General features: G+C 42.0%; 1 protein-coding gene across 5 annotated transcripts in view; it reads right to left on the reverse strand.

Annotated features, from left to right (window-relative positions):
- LOC139757774 (hemicentin-2-like) overlaps positions 1 to 25,256 on the reverse strand; it is a 367,317-nt gene that overhangs the window by 59,485 nt on the left and 282,576 nt on the right. The window contains exons 1-3 of one of the 5 annotated variants that reach the window (XM_071678555.1): positions 19,399 to 19,734; positions 16,544 to 16,715; positions 5,497 to 5,583 (exon numbers count right to left, since the gene is read on the reverse strand). The exons of 2 other annotated variants lie outside the window; for them this stretch is intronic. In XM_071678555.1, coding sequence (XP_071534656.1) covers positions 5,497 to 5,583; positions 16,544 to 16,625 — 169 coding nt within the window. In that variant the 5' untranslated portion in view covers positions 16,626 to 16,715; positions 19,399 to 19,734. Of the gene's footprint in view, positions 1 to 5,496; positions 5,584 to 16,543; positions 16,716 to 19,398; positions 19,735 to 25,256 lie in introns of those variants that run through there. 2 more of the 5 variants (XM_071678554.1, XM_071678556.1) reach the window with 2 other exon arrangements.

Here is a 25,256-nt window from a genome sequence, read left to right on the forward strand (position 1 = left end):
TATATATATATATATATATATATATATATATAGAGAGAGAGAGAGAGAGAGAGAGAGAGAGAGGAGCAGGTGCATTCACTGTAGCCAGGAGTCGAGAACTGTACAGAATACAAAGGCCCACGTCCATTATATGTATTGTTTCAAAGAGGATAAGTTAATTTCAATAGAACTCTACTGAAAAGAACGAATGGTGGCTGCAGCCTCCACACTTCCTGATTTATCTTTTCCCTTTCTATCAGAGAGAGAGAGAGAGAGAGAGAGAGAGAGAGAGAGAGAGAGAGAGAGAGAGAGAGAGAGAGAGAGAGAGAGAGAGAGAGAGAGAGAGAGAGAGAGAGAGTATACCGCTTTCATAAAATTCATAAAGCACCTTAGTTTTCATGTACATCTATATACACTAAGTCTTAGAATACATCCATAGAAATTTATTTACCGATGAGTCACGCATCTCCTTCCAGTTTAGATACGTACACTCAACCTAAATTTCCGCATGCATTCATATATTCTGCAAAATCACATACGTAAAGAATATATATAAAACTCACATCGCCTCACATACAGACATTTACCTATGTCAATAACCCTGAGCATGGCAACATGAAACCTTTTACATAAAAGGCGTAAATAGGAAACGAAAATGTGAAATCTCAGTTGAACTCCTCTCTCCCAAAGCAACGTAGACTTTACCTCCTCGTAATAGAAATATAAAGAATCACTGACTTGACGTGGATCTGAATTACACGCGTCATGAAACTCTTAAATGCACTTTAAACTCCAACTGTTGAGGTTTATAGAGGGTCTTATAGTTTGAGCTGCTCACAGTGGAGGCGTTTATTACCGAAAACATGATATTTGGCTCCTCAAAGAATGGAGTCCCTTTTCAATGACACTGAGACAAGTTGGTATAAATACTGTACATTTCGATCTTTAGATATTGGTGAACAGTAATTCTAGCTTGACTCCTATGGACAAGGATTAACCTTATGTAACGAGTTTATGGATGTAAAATGGGGAGGAAATGAAACAGGGGAAAGTGGTCTTCGTTTACCCAGACAAAGGTGTCATATCCGCTTCACTTGGTCTGAAAGGATAGAGAGAGAGATAGAGAGAGAGATAGAAAGAGAGAGAGAGAGAGAGAGAGAGAGAGAATCTACCAATACCAGACAGAGACACCACCCCTCCCCCCCAAGACCTGCTAGAGATCGAAAGAACAGTGTGTCAACCCAGACTCATCCATCACCCCACCTCCTCCTCCTCTTCCTCCTCCTCCTCCTTTATGCTTCCACCCTTCCCTGCCAGCATTTTCCCCGCCCCGTGACGGCCTCTGTTCTGGCAAAAGCCACGCCAAAAAGAAGAGAAACAGAGAAAGCAATGCTGAGCGGCACGTGGCAACACAGACGTAGCACCCACCCCTCCACAGCCAGCTTTGTGAACTGAAGATAAGACTTATCTGATTAAAACAACTGGCAGTACACGATGTAACATATATCCTTTTAAGAAATAGAAAGTTATCTAATATAGAATGAGCCTCGTGTGTCTATCGTCTATCGCACCTGATCTCCGCAATGAAGAGTAATGCGAAAGTTACACAAAATCGTGGCCTGGGTTTGCCTATTGTGACGAGTTATGAATATGTATAGCCGCTCTGGCAGATTCCTTTCATGCCTCCTTAGTCTCCCGACGACGACAAAGGCTCAGCTGCCGCATCACCTGACTCCCCAATCAACGTGCCATTAGCCCTCTTCACAAGCCTGGAATTGGAGACTCACTACAGTAGTATTTTTCAAAGCCTCATTCTTAAAGGAATGTCAAAGGTGGGCGGTTGAGTTCACAGTGCAGACTATAGAGATATTCACTGTTTAGAGTCCTTTCCTGTAGCTCATTACGTTTATATATATACGTGCTATTCAGAGTTCTGGCTCTTTTGTTTAATAAGTAGCACTGGAAAACCTTATTTTGACATGTTGATAGGCTATATCAATCTGTGATTCTGTCTGTGTGAGCACGACGACGGAGTTACAGCCTCTGACTTTGAGAATGATACGTTCGGAATGTGGAGCTTTGCTGATTCAGAGATGTGATTCGAACCTGAATTTGCAAACCTCAGCTACGTTGCTCCATCTTTAATCACCGAGGTCGTTCCTTTCGTAGTGAATTCGAGAGATCTCGCTGGAAACCATCATATTACTGAAGCAGGAGACATAGCTAGAGAACTGGAAGTTCTGGAAGCGAGACGAGTCGTACGATAATATACGAATCTCTGTAGTCAGGCTAATTTCTGGTGTGTTACTGGTGGTGTATACATAATCTAAGTAAACAGATCCTGAGCTTATCTAACTTAGCCAGAAACTCCAATTTCCTTAAGCATCTTGAATCTCCCAGTCTTCTCCATGATCACTTGTATGGCTTTCTCGAGGCAAGATCCATCAGCGGTATCCTTGCTTATGTTACTTATGTCTGCTTATTATCTCTGGGATAGACTTTAGGGGAATCCAATATTGTATTCCTTAATATATTGAGGGATTTTAATGGGAAATGACTTTTGGGATTTGATCTATAGCCACTGCTCTTTTGTCTTTTATGTGGCATCAAGTTCTCTCATATCTTGTTTCCATTCTGGACAGCTCATCTCCATATATGCTGATGGATCACCAGCTTTCTTTTATCTGTTATCAAAAGTTTCTGAAGACTCTGTCCTATTTCATATAAGCTGATGATTCAACACCTTATTCCTTCACTTGTTTCAAGTCCAGTCCACCTTCCCTAGTTCGATCCATGTCTTGTCACAACCACCTCGATATTCTCAGAGTTGGACTGGAATTCTTACTGGACCAGAAGCAAGCTAATTACATTTTACGACTATAAAACCCAATTTCTTTCCATTACTCTTTTTAAAACCTCTTACAACTTTCTCATCTCCTTTGATGGCTCTCAAATCTGGGGAGATTCCAGCTCATCATACTTATTTGACAGAGTCGAGTTCAAAACGAACCAAGTTATCAACTCCCCATGTCTGACCCCCAATCTAGACACACTTGCCCAACGCAGCAATATTGGCTTTCAGTTCCTCTACCATAGATATTACTTCGGTGTCTGCTCCCTAGAACTGGCTGCTTGTCTACCCCAGATTTAACTAGACCACCTAATACTCTGCAAGCCACTGCATCGCGTGATGACCTTGTGGCAGCTGGCAATTCAAGGGTACGCAGACCCTTGTCATTTCATCGTTTCTTTCCCTATAGCTCTATGCTTTAAAACTCTACTTCCCACACATTTTCTGAGAACTAATATCTGCCCCTTTTCAAAAGGCAGGCTTTCCAGTCCCTCCAAGACTCTATTATTATTTTCTTCCTCTTCTATCTATACTTCTCAACCTCTTTCGCCTTTTACTATCTATTATTTAGATCCCGACCCTGCAGAATAAACCAAAATTTGTTCGCGAAGTCTCGTTTACATATTTATTTGCGCGCGTCACTAAATCATCATCTTGCGTGTTCCTGTTGGCATCTCTACGTAATCTTAGAATCATTTCATAACATAACATAATCTTAAGTTGAAGGAAAGAATGGCCACAAAGTTTTCTGCCTGTCGTAGCCTGATACCCCCTCCACCCCTACCAACGTATAAATTTCGTGATTACGGACCTCCCTTTGATCATAAAAGTAAAAACTTCCAAAATCTTAAAATCCCACCAATCCTATTATCTTCGTTGAAAGCCAGACTCGGAGAATAAGAATTTTCATATCTAAACTCTTAATTAATTACCTTCTACTTTAACGTCCCCCTAGAGGGCCAACTTTTGACTCCGAAAGTTACAAGGATTTGAGGCCCAGAAGATTTATTGGGTTCGTGGTGGAATATTAATTCTCCAGTGCGATTGGGATGATTATGTAAAGACATCGTAGATATGAGGCACTGAGGATTTACAGACATTTAGAAAGATCACAAAAATGATAGTAAGTTGGCCTCTACACGTATAAGGGAATTTACAGCTTCGTAGTGATGTATATTGGGAGAATTTACAGCTTAGGAGTGATAAGGTCTGGTACATTTACACCTTGGAAGTGACAGATACATGCTACTATATCTAAACCGCAATTTTAATATAACCTATATCACACAAGGAAACTACAGTGGAAGTGTACATAATACAGTAAGAAAATGCCTTGTAATATGCACTCTGAGGTTCTGCGTCTGTATGTAATGAGAAGGGAGGCGATGTTTTACATTCACGCACATACAGCCAACAAATGACAAGGTGATCTTACGTAATGCTGACCACATCACTCGCTTGTGTGCCAAAGCCTAACCAAATGGTGTGGTCTAGCCACGCGAATCCACCACAGGATTCCACGCGAATCCACCACCTCGGAAAATGGGGCCACCTTTTCCGCCACCACCCAGAGTTCTCTCCAATGCCAGCCATCCCCAACGTTATTCCTCTCCAGCACAATCCATCTTCACCACGATCCTTCTCCACCACCACTATCACCAACACCCATCTCCAGTTCAATCTCCCTCCTCCTCCTCCTATCCACCACCACCAAACGTTCTGTACCACAGATTTCCCTCCAGAAACCACTTCCATATCGTTACCTCCCCTTCTCCTGGACATGACCCATAGTCGTCAGAGAGAGAATTCCGAAGACCATCAGTTCAAACCCACAAGTGTGGTCTGCCATACTACCCTCCACCAGACCATCCCTTCCTCCTACACCTCTCGGAGTGCTCTGAGGCGTGAATACTTCCTGGAGACCTGGAATATTCTCCTCCTTTCATCCTGTCTCCTGCTCCTCCTCCTCCTCCTCCGCATCCTCAACCAATCGTTCTTTACTTACTCACCTCGTTATTGGCACTCGTCATCACACCCTCTCTTCTCCCTCCTCCATTAGTTTTTCGTTTCCAACCTCTCCTGTACGCTTCTGTATCTCCTCTCATTCGCACTCTCCTTTTTTTTTTCTCTCTTTAACAACTCGTCCTCCTATTTCCCCTCCACTCCTCCTCCACCTCCTCCTCAATCATTCCACGTAACAAGAGAACAGTCAAGTTCCACTCTGGCTGTCAATCACCATTTATCGTTGATGACGAAGACGCACACTCTCCACCTTAATATTTTACAGGGGGGCCAACACACACACACACACACACACACACACACACACACACACACACACACACACACACACACACACACACACACCCTCTGTCCACCCAAGGAAAAAATTACTAAAAGAAAATATTAAAAAAAAGTCTTTTAGAGCAATAGGAACTGAAAAGGTTGGGCGACTCAACTTCTTGTGGAACGAGAAACGTCTCTTAATGCTCCTCTCCAAATGAGACTCCCTCAAAAACGGAAGAAAATACCCTCTAAAGAATCATTAAAGCCTTGGAGGCAACTGCGATTACCTCTGGTGAACTCGAGACTTCCACCACACTGTACTTTACAACGATTCAGTACGAAAGAAAACAGGAGTTGGGTGGATTCTAACTACCTTTTACCTTTCACAGAAGTGCAGATGTTACGCCCGTGAACCTTTCTCTCTGTTTGTACTGAGTTGTAATGACCTTGGCGAGTGACCGGAAGACCTACCTGACGAAGGAAGAGAAAACAGAGCTAAGATGACATTGTCAAATGATATTCATGAAAACTGTTTAAAGTGGATAGAGAGATAGGCAGACAGACAGACAGACAGAATGACAGATAGGTAATTAGATGGGTTGGTAGAGAGATGGATAGTCGGATAGACAGATATATAGACGCATGAATACACAGTTGAATAAACAGATTAGTATATATATATATATATATATATATATATATATATATATATATATATATATATATATATATATGAGAGAGAGAGAGAGAGAGAGAGAGAGAGAGAGAGAGAGAGAGAGAGAGAGAGAGAGAGAGAGAGAGAGAGAGAGAGAGAGAGAGAGAGAGAGAGAGAGAGAGAGAGAGAGGAGTCCATTTCTCATAATTTTCCCTCATATTTTTCTAATGCCATAGGACGTTTTCCCTCTGACACTCTGACACTGCCGACCTTGGCCTCACACAGGTAACGTTAAACATAATTTCCAACATTCATTCGAATGAATTAATTTCTACTTTTTTTTGCATTGTTCGATGTTTAAATTTCTACAGTTCACTTAATAGTGCAATACATGACTACCAATGGCGTTGGTTTCCGAAGGACGAAATCTGCGCAAATTGAACTAATGGTTATTTTGAACACGGTGATTGGTACTTCACGTGTTGAAGGGCGTGATGGGGTGAACTGTGAGGACGTTTGTGTTCAATGGAACACGACAGAAGAAGAGTGTCATGCTATCATTCTTCGTCCGTGTTTCAGCAAGATATGCTGTGCTGCATCGTCCGTAAATCGTTCGTGAATGTAGCGTTGTTCGATGGTTTTAACACCTGCTGTGCCTTAGCAATAACTGTGGTTTAGAAACGGTCGTGGCTTATCATCTTTATTCGTGGTTTATCGAAGGCTGTGGGTTAGAGCCGTCCTTGGTTTATAGCCGCTCATGACATACGAATGTCCGTAGTTTAACACAGATGGTGGTTTAGCAGTGTGCGTGTGGTTTATCACCGTTCGTGGTTTGGCACAGTCTATGATCTCAAACCGTCCGTGGCTTAGCACTGTCTCTAGTCTAGCACCATCCGTGTTTTAACAGAGACTGTTGTTTATCTAGTCTCACATATGGCACGAGACAGACTGGTTTAACTCTATCCTTAGGCCCGCTGTGCTGTGTTCCTTCGAGGTGTTTGTTTATATTCGTGGTGTTACCGGACTCCACCTCTCAGCGGTTATACCAACGAGGCTTCGACGAGGCTGTATCATCGCTAGTGGACGGAAAAGGAGAAATAGCATCGTCAAAGGACTTTCTCCCAGAATAGCCTCGAGTCTACAGTCGTCTGTGGTTGTATAGCCAGGTACTACAACAGAATAACCCGGGTGGCGTTGCCAGCTGAGTTCCCAGCTGCATTATGTTGACTTCACTGTAAGCCGTCTGGACGCACGTAACCAAACTCTCCGCTATATCGTGCGCCAGAGTTCGTAACTTGGATCGGCACTGTGGATCAAATTGCTCGCTACCTTCCACATGTCGTGGGGCAAAGTTCTCTTCAGCACGTATCGTATTCCTATATATATATATATATATATATATATATATATATATATATATATATATATATATATATATATATATATATATATCCCTAATACTGAACTCAAACGCCTACAGTATTTATGTTTTCTTCTAACTCAGACAAATATATATGAATATATATTGGTAGAAAATGTAAAACTTGTTCTCTTCTTTTTTCTTCACCATTATCACTGCAACGGATCAAAGACTCACTCATTTTCCCTTCGATTGAAACGCTGCCACTCCCTTGATACGAGGCGACAAACATGATTCGAAATAAAAGATGAATTCTGTTAGCAATTTCATCCACACTCTCTCTGTCTCTCCCACGCATCTCCTCTCTTTCCTTTCTGCATCCCTACTCTCCCCTTCTTCCATCCCTTCTCTTTCCTCCCCATCTTTCTCCCATGTTGCTCCCCTCCCACGGAAATCCGTGTTAGTCACTCCCACGGACACAAAAGCACCGATAGTTTGGCAGTTCTCAACACAAACAACGCTGTTTGACGCGGCTGTTGACTCTTCCTTACACTAGTACACGCTGAAGTTTCCCCCTTTTTGCTCGTTACGGGTCACCTCCTGGGCGGCAGGGGGTCATCCTCGGTCAGTTAAGGTCAAAGGCACCCGCAAGGGTCTGTCTCCTCGGGTTGTTTACGAATATCATATATCCTTGAAAACTCGTCAATACTTTCCCTTGTATCTATCTTTTCCCTTCATAATCCGCTCTGTATGTCTAATAAGGCCCGGCCTTGATGTGGACTTCAGCCCGTGATTAGAGCCTTCGACACGAAAACAAAAGGCTTCCTTTTTTTGCAATTGTATTAAGTATCATTTATTTTCAAGAGAGGTATTTCGAGTTGATACTCTCTGGTCTGATTCCACTGAGTAAGAACGGCTCCCTAGATTGAAGAAATATTAGTTAGTGTGTTTGAATACAATACATTTTTAGGTCTCCACAAACGCAAAACGTGAAATGGGTGTAGAAACCATGAGATCACGAATTACGTACGCAACGGGGCTTCGAGTTGCGATAGGAACGTATCCCCGTCGTAAGTTGAGGTCTTCTGATTCCTCTGAAGAAAATACGACATTAAGATATTATAGAAATGATGGCTCAAGAATCTCCGTGTTAACATTATCAGTTAAATTAACAAGCTGTAGCCAAACTCTCTCAAGGGAAGTTTATATTCGATAATCTAGGTAACAGTCGAAAGTGAAGAACAATTTTGCTCACAGTCTTTTAATTTCAAAGGCTTTTTTTTTTTTGTCTAGAATCTCTTTATTGTCTTTTAAAGTCACCTTGTTTAAAGTCTGATTTTTGTGTCCTTTCTAAAGTCTTTGTGTTTACAGTCTACTTATTTAAAGTCTTTTCTTTAAAGTTTCTTTTTTCAAGTCTTTTCGTAATGCATCTTTAAAAGTCTTGTTTAAAGTATTTCGTTTAAGGTCTCTCTCTTTTTTTTTTTAAAATGTCTTTCTGCTTAAAGTCTTTTTTAGGGGAAAATCGTCTCGTCTTGTGTTACGACAGTTTACTGATGGTATTGTGCATGAAACCAGATTTTATTCCCCCTCAGGGTGTTAACTCCCTGCTAATGGACTCTTTTTTTTTCCCTTTCCTGGAGGGAATCAAAAGCGACTCAGGTCTAATGTTTTACCCCAATGTTGCTTAATACATTTACTTCTTTAAAGGCGGATTCAATTCCTTTCTTAATCTTACATATTCAAATTATTAGTAAAAAATTGAAAATCGGCTCATGAATGTATCCTACACCCTCTCTTTCTTCTCTCTCTCTCTCTCGCTTGCTTCGTTCCACCACTATAGACCCTCAGAGCTGGTGTCTTTGATAGGCTATCATTGTGTGAATTATTCCGTTTGGTTTACAATAATAGGATGTTACGCTCCAGCTACCGCATGGATTGCATGCAAGCGTGATCTTCCTCTTCCATATCCCTTGTACATGTATTAAGGTAGCGATCTAAACGGCGACGTATGAGGGGCAGATGTAGATTAATAGCGCTGCTTTAACTAGTTGTAGATGGATTAGTAGTAATAGAAGTAGTAGTAGTAGTAAAAGCTTTATCATTAGTAGTAAAAGTAGAAGAACAGCAGCAGCAGCAGGAGCAGCAGCAGCAGCAGCAGTAGTAGTAGTAGTAGTAGTAGTAGTAGTAGTAGTAGTAGTAGTAGTAGTAGTAGTATTAGTAGCAGCAGTAGTAGTAGTAGAATTAGGGTGAAGACCACAAAGCAAAGAGACAGAAATGAGATGACAGTAGCTGAAACGGTAGCCAGACTTTTCACATCCCCTCAGTAGCTCAGGCGAGAACACAATAGGAACAGAGAGAGTTGTCATGAAAGAAACAGAAGCTGAAGTAGACACAAAGTTACCACTTATAGAGAATGAGTAACTGAGATATCATGATTTATCATTCCTATTTAGCATTGATAGCAGTCTAGGTAGAGGAATATCAGCGGGAGAAATATCGGGTATGCCAATCTAAATAAAGGAATATCAGAATCATAGACAGAATCATTGGATTCAGAGGATGAAAAGATCATGTACATAATACCGATTTGACACAAAGTTATAGATGATGTAACTAACTGCTAGTTAAGTCGTCAAGAGCCCTGAGAGGAACCATTACCATAAACTAGACTCGTAGAACTGGCATATCAACAAAAGTCATGCAAGTGTTCGTAGAAAATTTAGAAACAGTAAGTAGGAACTTCTGTATCAGTTGTTAATCAAAGACACATCGTAAATCTGAAATCGCCTTCCCGACACATCGCATTAATTTACAACAGTTACTGCGAAAGAAGACGGATCAATGTATATTAACCTCTCACTCCTGAAAACCTTTTAAAAGTAAACGAATATGGAAGAGACTAGAGGGCGAGAGGAAAGGAGGGATGAGGAAAATGAGAAGGAAGAAGAAGAAGAGGAGGAGGAGGAGGAGGAGGAAAGAAGTAGAGAGGAGAGAGATAGAGAATAAGAGATGAGAAAATCAGCAGAGATGGTGTGTGATTTCGATTGGTATGTTACGGGGAGAGAAAATATTTATATATATATATATATATATATATATATATGCGTTGCTCCTTCCCACTTGATAGCGACGTTTCCCGCCACAACCATGCGAATTATCACTCAGCGCATCGCTTCCTCACACACTAACACCCTAAGTGCCCCAACGACGCACGTCGCTTTGTCGATATTTTGTTACTTTCTCTGGCGAGAGATTTTGCCAGTTAAGCTGTTGTATAAACACGGTGTGAACACCCGCTCGGTACTGTTGTAGTCGGTACTGTTGTGGTTAGTGGTGGGTGGTTGTGGTGGTAGTGGTGGTGGTGTGTGTGTGTGTGTGTGTGTGTGTGTGTGTGTGTGTGTGTGTATCAATCAGTCAGTATAGGGTGCATATGGGGTTTTTGAGAGAGAGAGAGAGAGAGAGAGAGAGAGAGAGAGAGAGAGAGAGAGAGAGAGAGAGAGAGAGAGAGAGAGAGAGAGAGAGAGAGAGAGAATGGAATGTTACAACAGAAAGTAAAGTAGAATAACTGAATTATCAAGCACATAATTATTGAGAATCAAAAAAAAAAAAAAAAACCTGGGATGGCTGTACATTACTAGGAGATCAGTCATGTAGCGTTTAACAAACCAATTATAACTTTCGCCGTAGTGAGAAGTGGGTCGACCGAGACTTAGTATACACCTCCTTTAAGTACCAGAACCTATGACGAGAATTTGGTAACAAAAAAGGCAAAGCTAACGCGTAGCGGTCACCACAGTAGAAGGAGCTAAGTAAAAAAATTAAGGCACTTAGGATCTTACATCATACGAGGGAGAACAGATGCTCCCAAGCCATCGAGGTATATCATCAGGTATGAAAGAAGAAAGAAAATGGTTTGCCATCAGACTAAAAAGCCAGTTTAAACCCATCGTTCAAGTTCATTAGCATTTGACGCGTCATGATCACCTCCACAGAATTCCATGAGATCTGTGACCGATCATTGGTGATAAAATACCTCAAAGTCTTCGTTGAAACTTCTCCCCTCCTCCTTCGGGACACCAAACCCTGGCAAAGAGACGCAGAAGTGGGAATGAACTTTAGCAGATAACAACTTAACTGATCAGGGGAGACCTTTTTATACTTTTCTTCTTTTAGCCTCCACCCCCATGAAGCTTCGAGTCCTCGAGGTGGGTCCTTCGGGAGCTGTGAACCTATTCAGGAGACTCCTGAGGGGGAGACTTCAAAGGGGGATGGCGAGGTGTTGCTAAGTTGCTGGTGAGGAAGATTGCAACAGGCAAACGATTCATTTCAATGTAAAAGCAATACTATTAGTGGTTTTAATTTGGCTTAGTCTTGGAAGACCGGGCAATGATGTGTGTGTGTGTGTGTGTGTGTGTGTGTGTGTGTGTGTGTGTGTGTGTGTGTGTGTGTGTGTGTGTGTGTGATTACCAATTTGTCCCATAAGTATAGGGACTTTTGTCACCTATGGGGACCACATCTCTTGAACATTTTCTTTCATCCAACAATTTCCTAAATGCTCGTATGATATCTGCACAAGCCGTGTCCTCAGTAAATAGAAATGATAGTAAATAAAACGGTAGATCGTGATGAGGTTGGACACGACAGCAAAGAATATAGCCTAAAATGAGCCAGTTAAACCCAGGCCTTGCGACGGGGAGAGCTCCAGTGGACTGATAGTTTGCCAATGTAATACCATTACAAAAAAAAGGTCAATTAGTCCCTTCCCGGAAATCATTTGTCCAGCTGGACTGACGACCATGGTCGGGGAGCTAACTGAGGAACATAATTGGACTGAAGATTGTAAATAATTCCGATCAATTAATTAATGACTCACAGCTCGGGGCTGGGACGATATCGTCCATGTCCGGCAGACCTGCTTGACTCCTTTCATGATATTGATCAGAATATATGAATACATGATGAAAGTAACGCAGTTGATGCCATCTGGTTTAGAATTCAGATAATATTTAATGAATTCCCGCATCAAAGATCATCCGCAGAAGCTAAATCGCAAGGCATGGATCGAGTTGTACTTTGCTGATTAGAAAATTAGTTTGCCGACCGGACACCAATACTGGGAGAAGATACTAAGCTAGGAAATACGAGCAATAAAAATCAAAGTCTACATCTACCAAATGACAAATAGAAGTAGTTGGGCTGTGTTGAGAGTAGATAGATGATTTTTGATGTCGATGAATACAAAGTTCTACACACCAGATGTGAGAAGGAGGAGTCAAGCTACAGTATGCATTCTTTTGAGCTACAGAAAGTAAATAAGTACAAAAAAGACATGAGTGAAATGATAATATTCCATAACCTACTGGCAGATAAGATGCCCATAAAAGCACGTACACCAAGCAAGGGCAGAACAGTGTATAGCGACGATCTCCAACACATGACACACTACTAAGCGCCAACACTCACACAAAATCCCTCAACACTCCTACCCAAAATCCCCTAAACCCCTAACATCCTTCACCCGATATCGTTCCTCCTTCCGGAATCCTATTACTTCCACAGATCTCTTCCCCACACAAGATCCTACCATCTTCCTGCTTCATATTTCCACTGTTGTGATCTCTCAGACTATCAGATATACGTGGAATCTTTCCCCTCTTTAGTTCCCCCACCTTCACAACTTGCTCCCTCAACACACGTCTAACTCAGATTCCATCATCGTTTGACTGAATACCTCTGTTCTACCCAGAGGTTTTGAGGATATCTTTTTTTTTTTCCAGCCTCTCTGTCTTTTCAGGACATACGAGCGTCCTCTGTCGCAACTGGGGATGGTCGCACTAACTTGCGTTCCTCCATGCGCCACATACTTCCTTCACGTATCGTCCAACCGGTTTTACTTCTGGCGTAAATATCTTTAAAAGGGGAAATCAGTATCATATACAGAGACTAAGTCCTAAGATCCTACACTTCTATTTGTTGCTGTTATATTTGTTTAATCATTATATCTTATTTTCACATTTTCTTCATCTTTATTACGTCTACAAAAGGAAAAAAAAGGAGTCATATAACACAAAATGGCCCTCAACACCCGGCAATGGCTTTCGTTAACGATGGAACACAAGTCGTCACCTGAACCTTTTCTCTGCATTCACATGGTAATGAGAAGGATCCCCGACCCTAATTCTTTGCGACGATTCCTGTTGGCGATTTCTTTATGCACTTTGAACCACCTTGGATATTTAGAGTTCCAATTCTTCACTTGATGTTTATCATTTCTTCGCCCTTTGATCTCGTATCTAGTGGCACCTTCTTTAGTCGACTAACTCATTTATTGTGTTCTACGATAATGCTTCTCCTCCTTCTACTCATTTCTTGTTGAGAAATATACTACATAGTTTACTGCATCTCTTCCTATTCTCATTTTCTTTCAAACAAAATCTCTCATGGACCACACCTACGGCTTTCATTGTGAAGGTTCCAATTTCCTTTCTGACGACAACAATTTGGACAACACACACACAAACACACACACACACACACACACACACACACACACACACACACACACACACGACGCTGTATGTGGAAGCTGTTAAAAAAATGTATATTTCTCTCCGGCTCACCTGACCCATGTATCTGGAGGCCACAGCACCTCAGACTTGGTCTGTCCTAACATCTGAATAATGCAGAGGAAGCGAGAACCACAGAGCACATGGAGAGCATCCATGTCTCCAATACATTTATGCATGACCATTGGCCTTTTTCCTGTGCACCAATAATAACAAAAATGATGAAAAATCTTCACTGAAACGCCTTTGATTTAGATAACAGTACCTTGCACTACACTCATGTTAAATACTTTCTGCTGATAACCTCACCTAAGTCCCGCCACTTCCCTCATTCCTCATTCTTCTCATTTACCTAAGATCTCTTGCATGATCCTCCTCTCGGATTCAGAGACTAAGCTCTGACGACAGTTGGGTCTTCCATGAATTAATGTGGGAAAGACAGCAGCGCCTTCTGGGACGCTTCTCATGCCAGCGAGATTTTCGTCTGACTCCAGATTACCTCGGTGTAATAATGTTAGAAATCCGTTCTACCTTGCGGTCAGGTGGCGCATGCGTGCTGCTGCTGCTGCTGCCCAGTTCATTTCCTGGTTTGCATAGAGATTATCGGTGAAGGCGAGAACCTTTCCCTCACAGCAGGAGAACTATGGTACTGAATATAATGATCTTTCGTGAAGTATGATCATTTGAGGACGGTGACCATACACTTGTCTTGAGTAGGATGATTTAACTTTTAGAGTATGAAGCTTTGAAATATGAAATTTAACGACTTGACCCCTTAAAATACAAGGACTTGACCCTCAGAGCATCTGACCTTGACCTTTTTGCGTATGGCGTCTTGCTCTGGGCGTGATAACTTGAACCATTAAGTATGGAGACAAGTCATGGAATATAAGGAATCAAGTCTCTGTTATGATAACTACATAAGATTAATGACATGGTCCCTTAACGACCTTAACCCTTGATTATAATGATCATACGCTTTCACGAAGAAAGTAGGAACGCTTTAAATACAATGAATTAACTCTCATGTCCTCTCATCCCAGTACCCCTAACCCTTCACTCAAATCCCTAGCCAGAACTAATCCTCGAATCCCAGCACCTTCCTCATCATAATCCTACACTTCCTCCTTCAAAACAGCCCCACACACCTCTCCTCACACTTCCTCCCTCACTGTTCCTCACCATCGGTCTCCCTCACCATCAGTCTCCCTCTTAAATGCTCCATGTCTTCTTAAGTTCCTCCAGTCAGCCTGACTCTCCCTCTCTCTTTCTCGTTCATTTAGGACCTTAATTACATGGAGTAAGTGTTTTACGTTCTTCCAGGAATTCACTGGATCTAAGTGTCCTCTAACAGCGAGTAGCCAGGTGTTCTAAAGTCAGTGCTGTCGTCATTCGTATAGACAATTGCTCTCAGAGTTTATGTCCATGTGTGTTACGTTGCATTCACGCTATTTACACAGCTTGCATTTCCACCCTTTTAGTTTTGATGTAATACAGCAATAAAGACAATGCAACTGTTCTCCTTTATGAAGCAAAGCTAGACATTAAAACAAATGTCAGTTTATTGTGAGAAAACAAAACGTAGCTTCTAGTTTATGTAAAAGATTCATATTTATGTTCGCAGGTAATATGGTTGACAATAGCTTTGAGCGAATAAAATTGACTCTTTTTAGTGAAGGAAGTTTTACAGTTACAGGAATCAAGAGAGTATATATATATATATATATATATATATATATATATATATATATATTCATGTAAGGCAGGCGGAATATTTTTATACACTATTTGATAAAGGCAAATGCATATTTAACACTCACTCACTAACTTTTTGTTGTTTTTCTTTTCAATTTTTCACTTTTTATCTCCACACATTTTGCTTCATCACATAAAGTGAGAGTTTAATGTCTTAAATTCATTTTCATTATATTTTTGAAATACACGAGACGTTTGGGGCACACTAACGCTTCCCATCTTCAGTCAAATTGATTATAAATGATACAACACAATTCAAAAGGAATGAATCACATTTCATTGATTCATTTCCTTCAACAGATTATTCTTCTATCCATTTTTCTCCTCTTTTGTCTTTGATCTTCATTCTTCCCTACTTTCCACTTTCTTTATTAAAACATCATCATCCTCTTCCATCTCTTTGTTCTTTTCTCCTTTGCTTCCTCATTTTCATTTTCTTTTTCCCCTTTTCCACATCCTCCTTTCGCTTCTCTTATGTAAGAGAAAACCTTAGATGCTTCTCGACAGCTTAAAATGGAGGATCACAATTTTATCTCTTTCTAAAAAGCCTTCTCTTAACCCCTCACGTCTACGACGTCGGTCATTTAAAAGGAAATTGAGGAAACTTTATGAGCATCCTCGCGTAATGTTGCTCCAATCCTTCGCTATGTAAGTATGAATACAACGTGGTCAGGAACCGAGGCGAGAGTTTACTTGGTGCAATAGTGGGAAGCGATTTGGCAAGGTGTTTTCCAGGTCTGTATATTGCTGCGCATAACTTGTGGTTCATTTAGTTTAGAGTCAATAGCGGTTTCAGGGCAGACATATTCGTTCGTGGTTTTCTGCGAGTCTCTCTCTCTCTCTCTCTCTCTCTCTCTCTGTTAGTGTGTGTGTGTGTGTGTTTATTATTGTTATCATCATTACTATTATCATTATTATTATTATCATTACTATTATCATAATCATTATTATTATTAATATAAAACCCCATAATCCCCTATTTGAGGCTTCTGTAACACACACACACACACACACACACACACACACACACACGATCAAAAAGGCCACACAACCTCATTCTTCCAACAACAAACACAGCGCCTCTGACTCACCGTCAACAGGAGATGCAAGGACCGTCCAGGCGAAGAGGAGGAGACCAAGGAGGGCGCGAGGAGGCCGCGTGGAGGCCAGCATGACGACTCTGCGAGGTCAGCAAACCTCAGGAGGGCGATGGCTCCTGGAACCTCCCGCCAAAACCCCACACTTGTCGGTCACATAGAGTGTCTGGAGGGAGAGAGGAGAGGAGAGGGATGTGGTAAGAGCGAGGGAAGTGATACACGGGTAAGGGGGGAGAGAGAGAGAGAGAGAGAGAGAGAGAGAGAGAGAGAGAGAGAGAGAGAGAGAGAGAGAGAGAGAGAGAGAGAGAGAGAGAGAGAGAGAGAGAGAAGACGACGACCCCCCCGAGCGTAAATGGACTGGTTAGCTTTAGCTCAGCTCTTGCCTTCAGGAATCACCTTACCTTTTCTCTGGTCGTTTCTCCGTGATCGTCCGCCTCAAATTCACTCCAAATCCAGTTTTAAATCAGTCTCACGACAGAGATATAATCACTGGTCATTAGAGAGAATAGATGTATCATTTTTGGGCGTGGATATACGTACGTCATGAAATTTCTCCTCTTTTGTCTAAACAGATAAATAATGTTCTGTAGTAACTTCTGTAGTAATTTTTCTACAGGTTATTAGCCATTTTCTAGAGTTATCTGAAAGTGAACGAATTATTCAGTGATCGTAGAGTGAATGAACATCAAGTGAATGTCTAGTGAGGTTTTGTGTCTCACTATCCACCTTTTATGAACACAGAAGCCGCTTTGGAGTACCCCAGCTGATCAAATGAGCCTAAGTTGAGAGTCGCAACCATATTTACGAGTCTTCGTTGAACCCCAGAGAGCATCGCTGCTGAAGCTGGTGTAAAATCTTCACCAATTCTTTACTCTCTCAAGAGTTACGAGATCGCCAGAGTGACTGATCGAGATAAACTGTAACTTGGAAGCCGAGAGCGCGGGACGCCGCGAGGATAATGTACTTACAGTACTCCACGAGATAAATGGGAACGTATGTCGGCGATGGAGAACAGAGCGAGCGAGCGAGAACACAAAACATTTTAAATTGATTAACGTGGGAAGAATAGACTTTATACATGAGCTAACAGATGGTATGTATTATGTGTTATTCTTCTTGAATGGTGTTCTCATCGGATCTCATTTTCGCCTGAAGTACTCAGCCATTCTCTTGTTAATTTATCACAGCGTTTAAGTCGTCAAGCATCGTGTGCAGACTGATTATGTCAATACAGTTAAGGATTAGGTAGAGCAGAGGGAATATAGTGCAGCTTTCTTCTACTGAATCATTTCCTAAGGACGTGGACAACGATTCTCTCCAGCTTTAAGGAAGTCTTACGAATCAAGAAGACCGTAATATAAGAGTATATGTGAATGCAGAACTCCTGAGACAACAGTTTTATGGAAATTATAGTGGAGGGGGGTCTGCGGGGCGCCATCTCCCAACGAGATACGGCAATGGTCGGCAAATGTCTTGTGTGGTGCAGACGCAGCTGCTGTGTCAACACCATCGTGGCACAGTAAGGCTTAGGGTTTAGGGCAGGCGGGAACGTTAGCTCGGATGATCGTTGATATTCTGCGGACAGCAGGGAGGAAGTAAAGGGTAGTGGACCCTGCAGTTAATGTTATGTTATACCATAAAGTCCTGCTGGCGAGTTCAGATATTTCCAGGGATAAAGTCGAATGTATAAAAACGTGGCAATTAAAAAAAGAAATGAGATAGTGAGTATATAAGGAAGGAGAGCAGATAGTGCAAGTAATTCTTGAAAGGATTAAGTGAGTATCTTGTTTTCTTCGAACAAATGGTGCGGGTAATTCTTTTAGCATTAAATGAGTATCTTGTTTTCTTCTTGTGGAAGTTATCGAGCGTAAACAGAGGTTAAGAAGTACAGGGTGTCCGAAAATTATCTTTTCAAACTTGGTGCAAATGGTTTCGAGTTTATGAAAATGATTTTTGGGCGCCCTGTATCCTTCATGTACAGGGTAGTCATGCGAAGGTGAAGAACGAAAAAATGCCAAGAAATGGAGAGCAGTTGGCATAACATTAGTAAAAGAGGAAGGATGATACACAAGACCTGAAGAAGCAACTGAATGCTTTCTGGTGAGAACCAAAGAAAGCGAGAGTCGAACTTTTACGGTATGAGTCATAAACTTTGCGTAAAAATTCAAAAAGAAATAAGAAAACTTTACAAATATCGAAAGAATCAGCCTGAAACAAGTTAACAAATACGGGGAAAAAAAATCCGACGGGCAAAACGAAATTGAAAGTAAAAGACATTTGAAAACAACATCAGAGTCAGGTGGTACGAAACATTACGATGGAATTTCCCTGGACGGGAGTGAGACAAGGGAGGCATCTGCTTCCCTCGATGTTCTTGTGGAACAACAAAATGATAATGGCAGATGGGGTATGACCAACAGGCTTGCATTCAAGATGGTAAAGTAAAGTATACCTTCAGGGATAAACGAAACTGTAATCATGATAAAAACAGAAAACTGTTTAAAACTGAAATGAGAGACTTAAACTTCCGTATGGGTTATTGGTTTAAGATTGATGTGTTTAAAAGTATCATTTGCTGGTTTGACAATAAGATAAACTGGGTTCGTGAAAGAAACAGATAGACAGACGAAGGGAAAGGGAGAGAAGATAGATAAAGGCGAGAAAAAGGGGGAGAGAGAGAGAGAGAGAGAGAGAGAGAGAGAGAGAGAGAGAGAGAGAGAGAGAGAGAGAGAGAGAGAGAGAGAGAGAGAGAGAGAGACTGGCAACAGACCACACCACAGAAATACACAGGGTACACCTGGTGAGCCACACACGACATGGCCACACAGTGTTGTTGTCTAATTACTCACATCTCTAGAACGTTTTGCATCTTTGGCAGCCAAGAGCCACTCCTCGCCCGTCACAGCAACAGGTCCCCTTGACGGCTACATGTCAAACATTTCACCACAAAAACATTTAGAAAACTCGAGTCACGAATATATCACTTCGCAGTTCTAGTTTGAATTAAACTGTTCCACCGCCGCAGATCATGTTCACTTGTAATCCGATATTTGTACCGAGTGTATGTCAACTCTGAGTCAGATGAGAGTGTGTTGAGGAGACACTGTGGCTGGTGAGGGAGTCGCTGGCCGCTCAGGAGGGAGGTGGGCGGCAGCAGCAGCGGAGGCCTGAGGTCCGCACGCTACCACGTCTGGCGAGATACTGACGCAGAGGTCATCATCATGCTGCTTCGTCAGGCTGGTGCTGGTGGTGCTGCTGCTGGTGGTGGGGCACACTCGTCAGGCTGGTGGTGGTGGTGATGGTGGTAATACACTCCTGTCTTCTCGCTCCGAGAACAAGCATTGCAAACGTCAAGATGCCCTCCGTACACCAACACAAGACGAGATCATGGATCATACAGCCGTGCACGTTGCATTAATCTTCGATCACATTTCTTCATGTTGACTACAAATTCGAAGCGGATCATAACTCTCTTAATGACACACACATACAAGGATTCCCGACATTTGTAATTAATCTTCTTATCGTCACGATGAAACACGCATCACAAAATGCTTTTATTTCTGAGTTGTACACGCAGTCACACACTGTGATTAATGATTTATCCCTCCAGCCTGGAGGATCTGGTCGCTGATCGCATGCAGTAAAAACTCGTACGTCACAGCAAATGATGCAGAAGATTCAAGGATTATCTCAAACAGCTCACAGCGACAAAACCAAACGCTATTTCCTATTCATATCAAATGCTCACTTGAGCCTCAAAAAAAAAAAAGGGCATTCGCTCTACTGGGTTCATATCACAATCCCATTTTTTTCCGGGTCAAATGTCTAGTATCCTCACGGTCGACACACAGATCGTCATGAGGCAATATGAGGAAAAAAAGCGGGAAGGACACTTCCACTCCATGGCAGAAAGCAGCAACGACACTTCCACTCCCCGGCAGGAAGGACACTTCCTGGCAAAGAGCAGCAACGACAAACGTCATAATTTCCGAGGGGATGTGAGTACTGCCTCTTATATTTCTCCGTTAGAGATCTGCTGTGACTTCATTCATATCCAACCGGATGACGCACCCTTGCCATAGTAAACCTCTCGGTTGTTGTTGTGTGATGTGGGACTGTTAGTAGAGATATGGGAGTGGAGGGAGGGAAGGAAGGGAGGGTCATATTGTTGTACATGGAACACCACCTTCGGGGTAGGGGACAGCATTAGTGTTGTTGGCGGTGCTGTGTTTGCATCGGCAACACACGAAACAACCCTACGTGAGACATCATCATTGCATCTGGCTATAGATTTCCCATCGCTGCAGAGATGGGAAGAACTAAACAATCAAAACAGACGCTCTAGCTTTAAATCATACCGGGAAATCATCCATATATATTTTCCTAAATTCTAAAACATTTGTCACATCGCCTATCACCATACAATGGCGCACCAGTGTGCTATCAAAACAATGACGTCTTATCTGGAGATCCCATACGACTGTACACCTCGATTTTCACCGAAGATAATTGGTGATTTTGTAGTGTTCAGCACGAACAGCAATAATACTAATTGGGTACATAGCTAATTAACTACGGTCATACATACCAAACTATAATATCTGAACTGGGTAGTTGCAGATATTGAACACACAGTAAGCCCGTCGTTAATGATAACAGTCCATTACCATGTAATTCCAATACGAACAATTTACTTCCAGAAACTGAATTCACATTTGGCTTCCACCGGCAAAATAACCAGCGCGCGCGCGAGAGAGAGAGAGAGCAGTTGTATTCTCTCCCTGAAGCCCTGCGGTCGGCCTTCTAGCGGCGGGTCGTATTGTAATCATCGTATTGTTGTCAAGAGGTTGATTTCCCTAAGCTCGTCTGGGGCCACAATCACCTGCTTGTCTCCCACACACCAACCTGACCTTTTCCCCCCGACTCACGAAAAGACGAGAAAGAAGCGCTTTAGTTCCACATTCTAGCGTCCTCGTTCTCCCTTCCCGGTGATATATATATATATTTTTTTCCAGGGGCCCTATTGGCCTACTGAACTCGATCTTCGTGGTCGTCTCCAACACACCCATTACAGGTCACATGGCTGCCGTCCCCCCCTTCTCCAGCAGGGAATCATTAGAGAATGACCCGCTGGTTCATTAGGATTACGCTCGTTAATCCTGTTTCAATCAGAGATCCTCTAATCCGTCTGTCTGTACCTTCGTCTTGTATACATCTTGTCTGTGAGCTGCCCCCATGCTTGACAAAGAGTATACCTTTTCTATTGATCTAGAGAACCTACGTAGCCTATGTATGTAGCCTATGTATTTCTAGAAATACATCCGATGTATAATACTCTACAATACCCAATGATGATAGAGCTAATAGCTCTCTATTACTCTATGGTAATATTTCATAATGGTGCCCGTTAATGCTTCTTTTAAAGCCAGTCTTATAAACACCTCCGCCCTGGCTGCCCTGTCGAACGTCATTTCTGTTAAGTCTCGCAATAAAGCCTTCAGGATAAGGCTTGTATAAGCGCTGGGACTGAACACGATCATAAGCACGTGATACATGTTTGAATTACATTGAGGAGGATTTCTTGTCTTATTTTTCGACGCTGATGTCAGAACCTATAGATGAGTATGAGGACTGGCATACTGTTGTTGAGTTGTACCGACCTTTACATTCTACCTCGATTTTCCATTTTCCTGTCTTTCGCCCACGTAACTCCGAACGATCAACCACTCAGCCGTATATCTCCAAGCTCCCTCACCTTCCATTCCTCTTCTTGCTTGCTAACCATCGATCTCCCAGCCCTCTGCTTCCCAGCTCTTTGCCTACAAGCTCACAACTCTATCGATCCTCTGCCTCCAAACCCTCTCCCCCTCATCTCTCTCTCTCTCTCTCTCTCTCTCTCTCTCTCTCTCTCTCTCTCTCTCTCTCTCTCTCTCTCTTAGTCTCGGCCTCTTAGCTCTAGTCTTGCAGCTCTTTCTACCAACCAGTGTTTTGCCTGACATTCATCTGTTTACCTCTGTCATACCTTCCTTATACTGCTCAATCGTTCAGTCCTCCACTTCTCATCCGTTTACCACATTCCATCCTTTTTTCCTTTCAGTTTTCTACGTCTAATCTAACTTCTACATCTCTTACCTCATTAGCTCCCAGCGACACGTACCTTAAACACGTTGGCTCAACAGCCGACCACAGCTCACCATCTTAAACCACTTCTGTTATTTAAGGTCTATTGCACCCACTGTGGTGTATCGGTGTCCGAAGTGCCAGTAAGTATGACTATCATCCATTTATACCAACCAAGTGGCGTTCCCTAAGGTGTTCTAGGAACAAAGCCCCTCAGAGGCTAGATACATAATGATAATACAAAGGAAGGAGACGACAGATGTGACATTTGACCTGGGGGTGCATCCACTCCCCACCCATCTGATTTCTATGTCCCCCATCCACGCTCCTGGAATTCCAACTTGAGTTTTAGTGATAAGTATTGGGACAAGATGTACTTTCCCAGAGGGCTGGAGGTCCGGAGCTGCTAATGTAAAGGGTTTAATTTGAATTCCACCAGGTGGTTTAAGCCCTCCCTTGGAACTACTCGGAGGAAATCGAGTGTTTTCATTGCGTTTAAAGTGTCATCGTAAAGACGACACGCCCGTCCCAGACTGGGTTATTTGGGCTTTAAATACCATCATCTTAAGGCTCAGATTCCAACAATTTCCGTCGAGTTTGGATTTACAGTCAATTACAGACTAAGAAAAAAAAATGGAAATGAACTGACGTTTAATAGACCTTTCTGTATTATATATATAAGCAACGTTAATACCCTCCTATTTTCTTCCTATTCCAGTTCTTTCTTTCATAGGACGAGTTAAAGGTCAAGCTAAGGCATCAGGCTCATGCAAGTGAGTGATTAGGATGAGGGTTGGGTTAAAGCTGAGTCGTAGTTACACAATCTAAGCTTAGAATCCTTCGTTAGTTTCTCTTCCCTTCAGTTTTTACATTAGCATTTCCATTTTAGTGACTCGTGTTCGCCTATCTTAGAAATGGTTCTCTGTGAGTAAAGCACACTTTCCCTGAAGCCTGATACACTACTTAGTAACTTGTGAAGACGTTCATATACATTCAGATTAAACTGCTTCATAATGACTTGAGATTCTCATATTCCCCTCAACAATACTTCACAAAATATCATCTACTTTATATGGAAATTTTCAAGACCTTGAATTTCTCTGTGTTTGCCTTTCATACTTAATTATTCTCTTCGACATTCAACCACCTCTCTCTCTCTCTCTCTCTCTCTCTCTCTCTCTCTCTCTCTCTCTCTCTCTCTCTCTCTCTCTCTCTCTCTCTCTCTCTCTCTCTCTCTCTTCCCCTTCTGTTTATTTTCTTAACTCCTCGCTCCATCGTGTCGTTCTCACACAGACACATTCTCCCTCCCTCCCTCCCTCTTTCCTTCCACCTTCGCACATCTCTGTGACTGCCTAGCTTGATGTATTATTCACACGCATGAAAATTGAAATATGAAACCTTTACACGAACCTGTGCCTCACAATCACACACCTTCCTGACAAAAACCCTCTTGCAAACAGGAGGTCTTACATCCGGGGATCAATCTCGGGTACAAGGGTGATGGATGTCAGTGTTATGGTATCGTCTACAAGGAACAGTCGTACTTGATCCCACTAAAGACTACTCGATCCCACTAACGATTACTCGGTCCTACAAACGACTACTTGTTCCTACTAACGACTACTCGATCCTACTAACGAGTACTCGATCCCACTAACGACTACTCGATCCCACTAACGACTACTCGATCCTACTAACGACTACTCGATCCTACTAACGACTACTCGATCCTACTAACGACTACTCGATCCTACTAACGACTACTCGATCCTACTAACGACACTCGAGGACTGACAACAAGTACACCCACAGTGTTGATGACAAGTGCACCACGGTGAGCTCCAAGCGTCAGCCCGGTCGAATGACCAAATCTCGTCACAAAGTAGGTGCTGTACCAAGGGAGCCATGATGGATATAATAATCAGAGCATCAATTCTTTTATACCAAAATAACTACCCCCCATTACAAGGCTCGTGTTAATCAACTAGGCAGACGGATTATGTGATGCTCCACGTAAGTTCTAAGTTGGATACTTACAGCGGCAGTAAACTGTTTGATTATACGTCGGTTTAAACACTCAGGTTGAAGCTGATGCTTAAAGGTGACCTGATAGACACGCTGGTACTTTAGTGTTATTAGTCTTATACATTGTATGTTGCTGTCTCATGTCTTCAGATTTGGTTAACTTTATATTTCTGCTCCAAGTAAAACCTTATTTCATTTTCTCTTTCTCTATCTATCCATCTATCTATCTACTTTATAAAAGGTAATCCTTTCTATTGATACTTTATAAATGTAATATTTTTTATAATTACTTTGTAAATGTAATAATTTCTAGTCACAATTACCAGTTATAATTCTTCTGATAGATTCGTGAAATGAAAACATTCCTATCAAATTACCTTTGTCGATTATGTCTTCACCAGAGTTAATTCATTTGATATGTAAAAAAAAAACTACTGTATTTCCTCTATCAAATCAAAATAACCTGTATCATTTGCCAAGCTGTATTACCGTCTGCCCTGAAACTATTTCCTCAATCATCCCATAACTTTAATACTAACACATTAAGTCTCGTCGTCTA

The sequence above is a fragment of the Panulirus ornatus genome, chromosome 28 (assembly GCF_036320965.1).
Source record: "Panulirus ornatus isolate Po-2019 chromosome 28, ASM3632096v1, whole genome shotgun sequence".
In the NCBI taxonomy this organism is placed as follows: domain Eukaryota; kingdom Metazoa; phylum Arthropoda; class Malacostraca; order Decapoda; family Palinuridae; genus Panulirus; species Panulirus ornatus.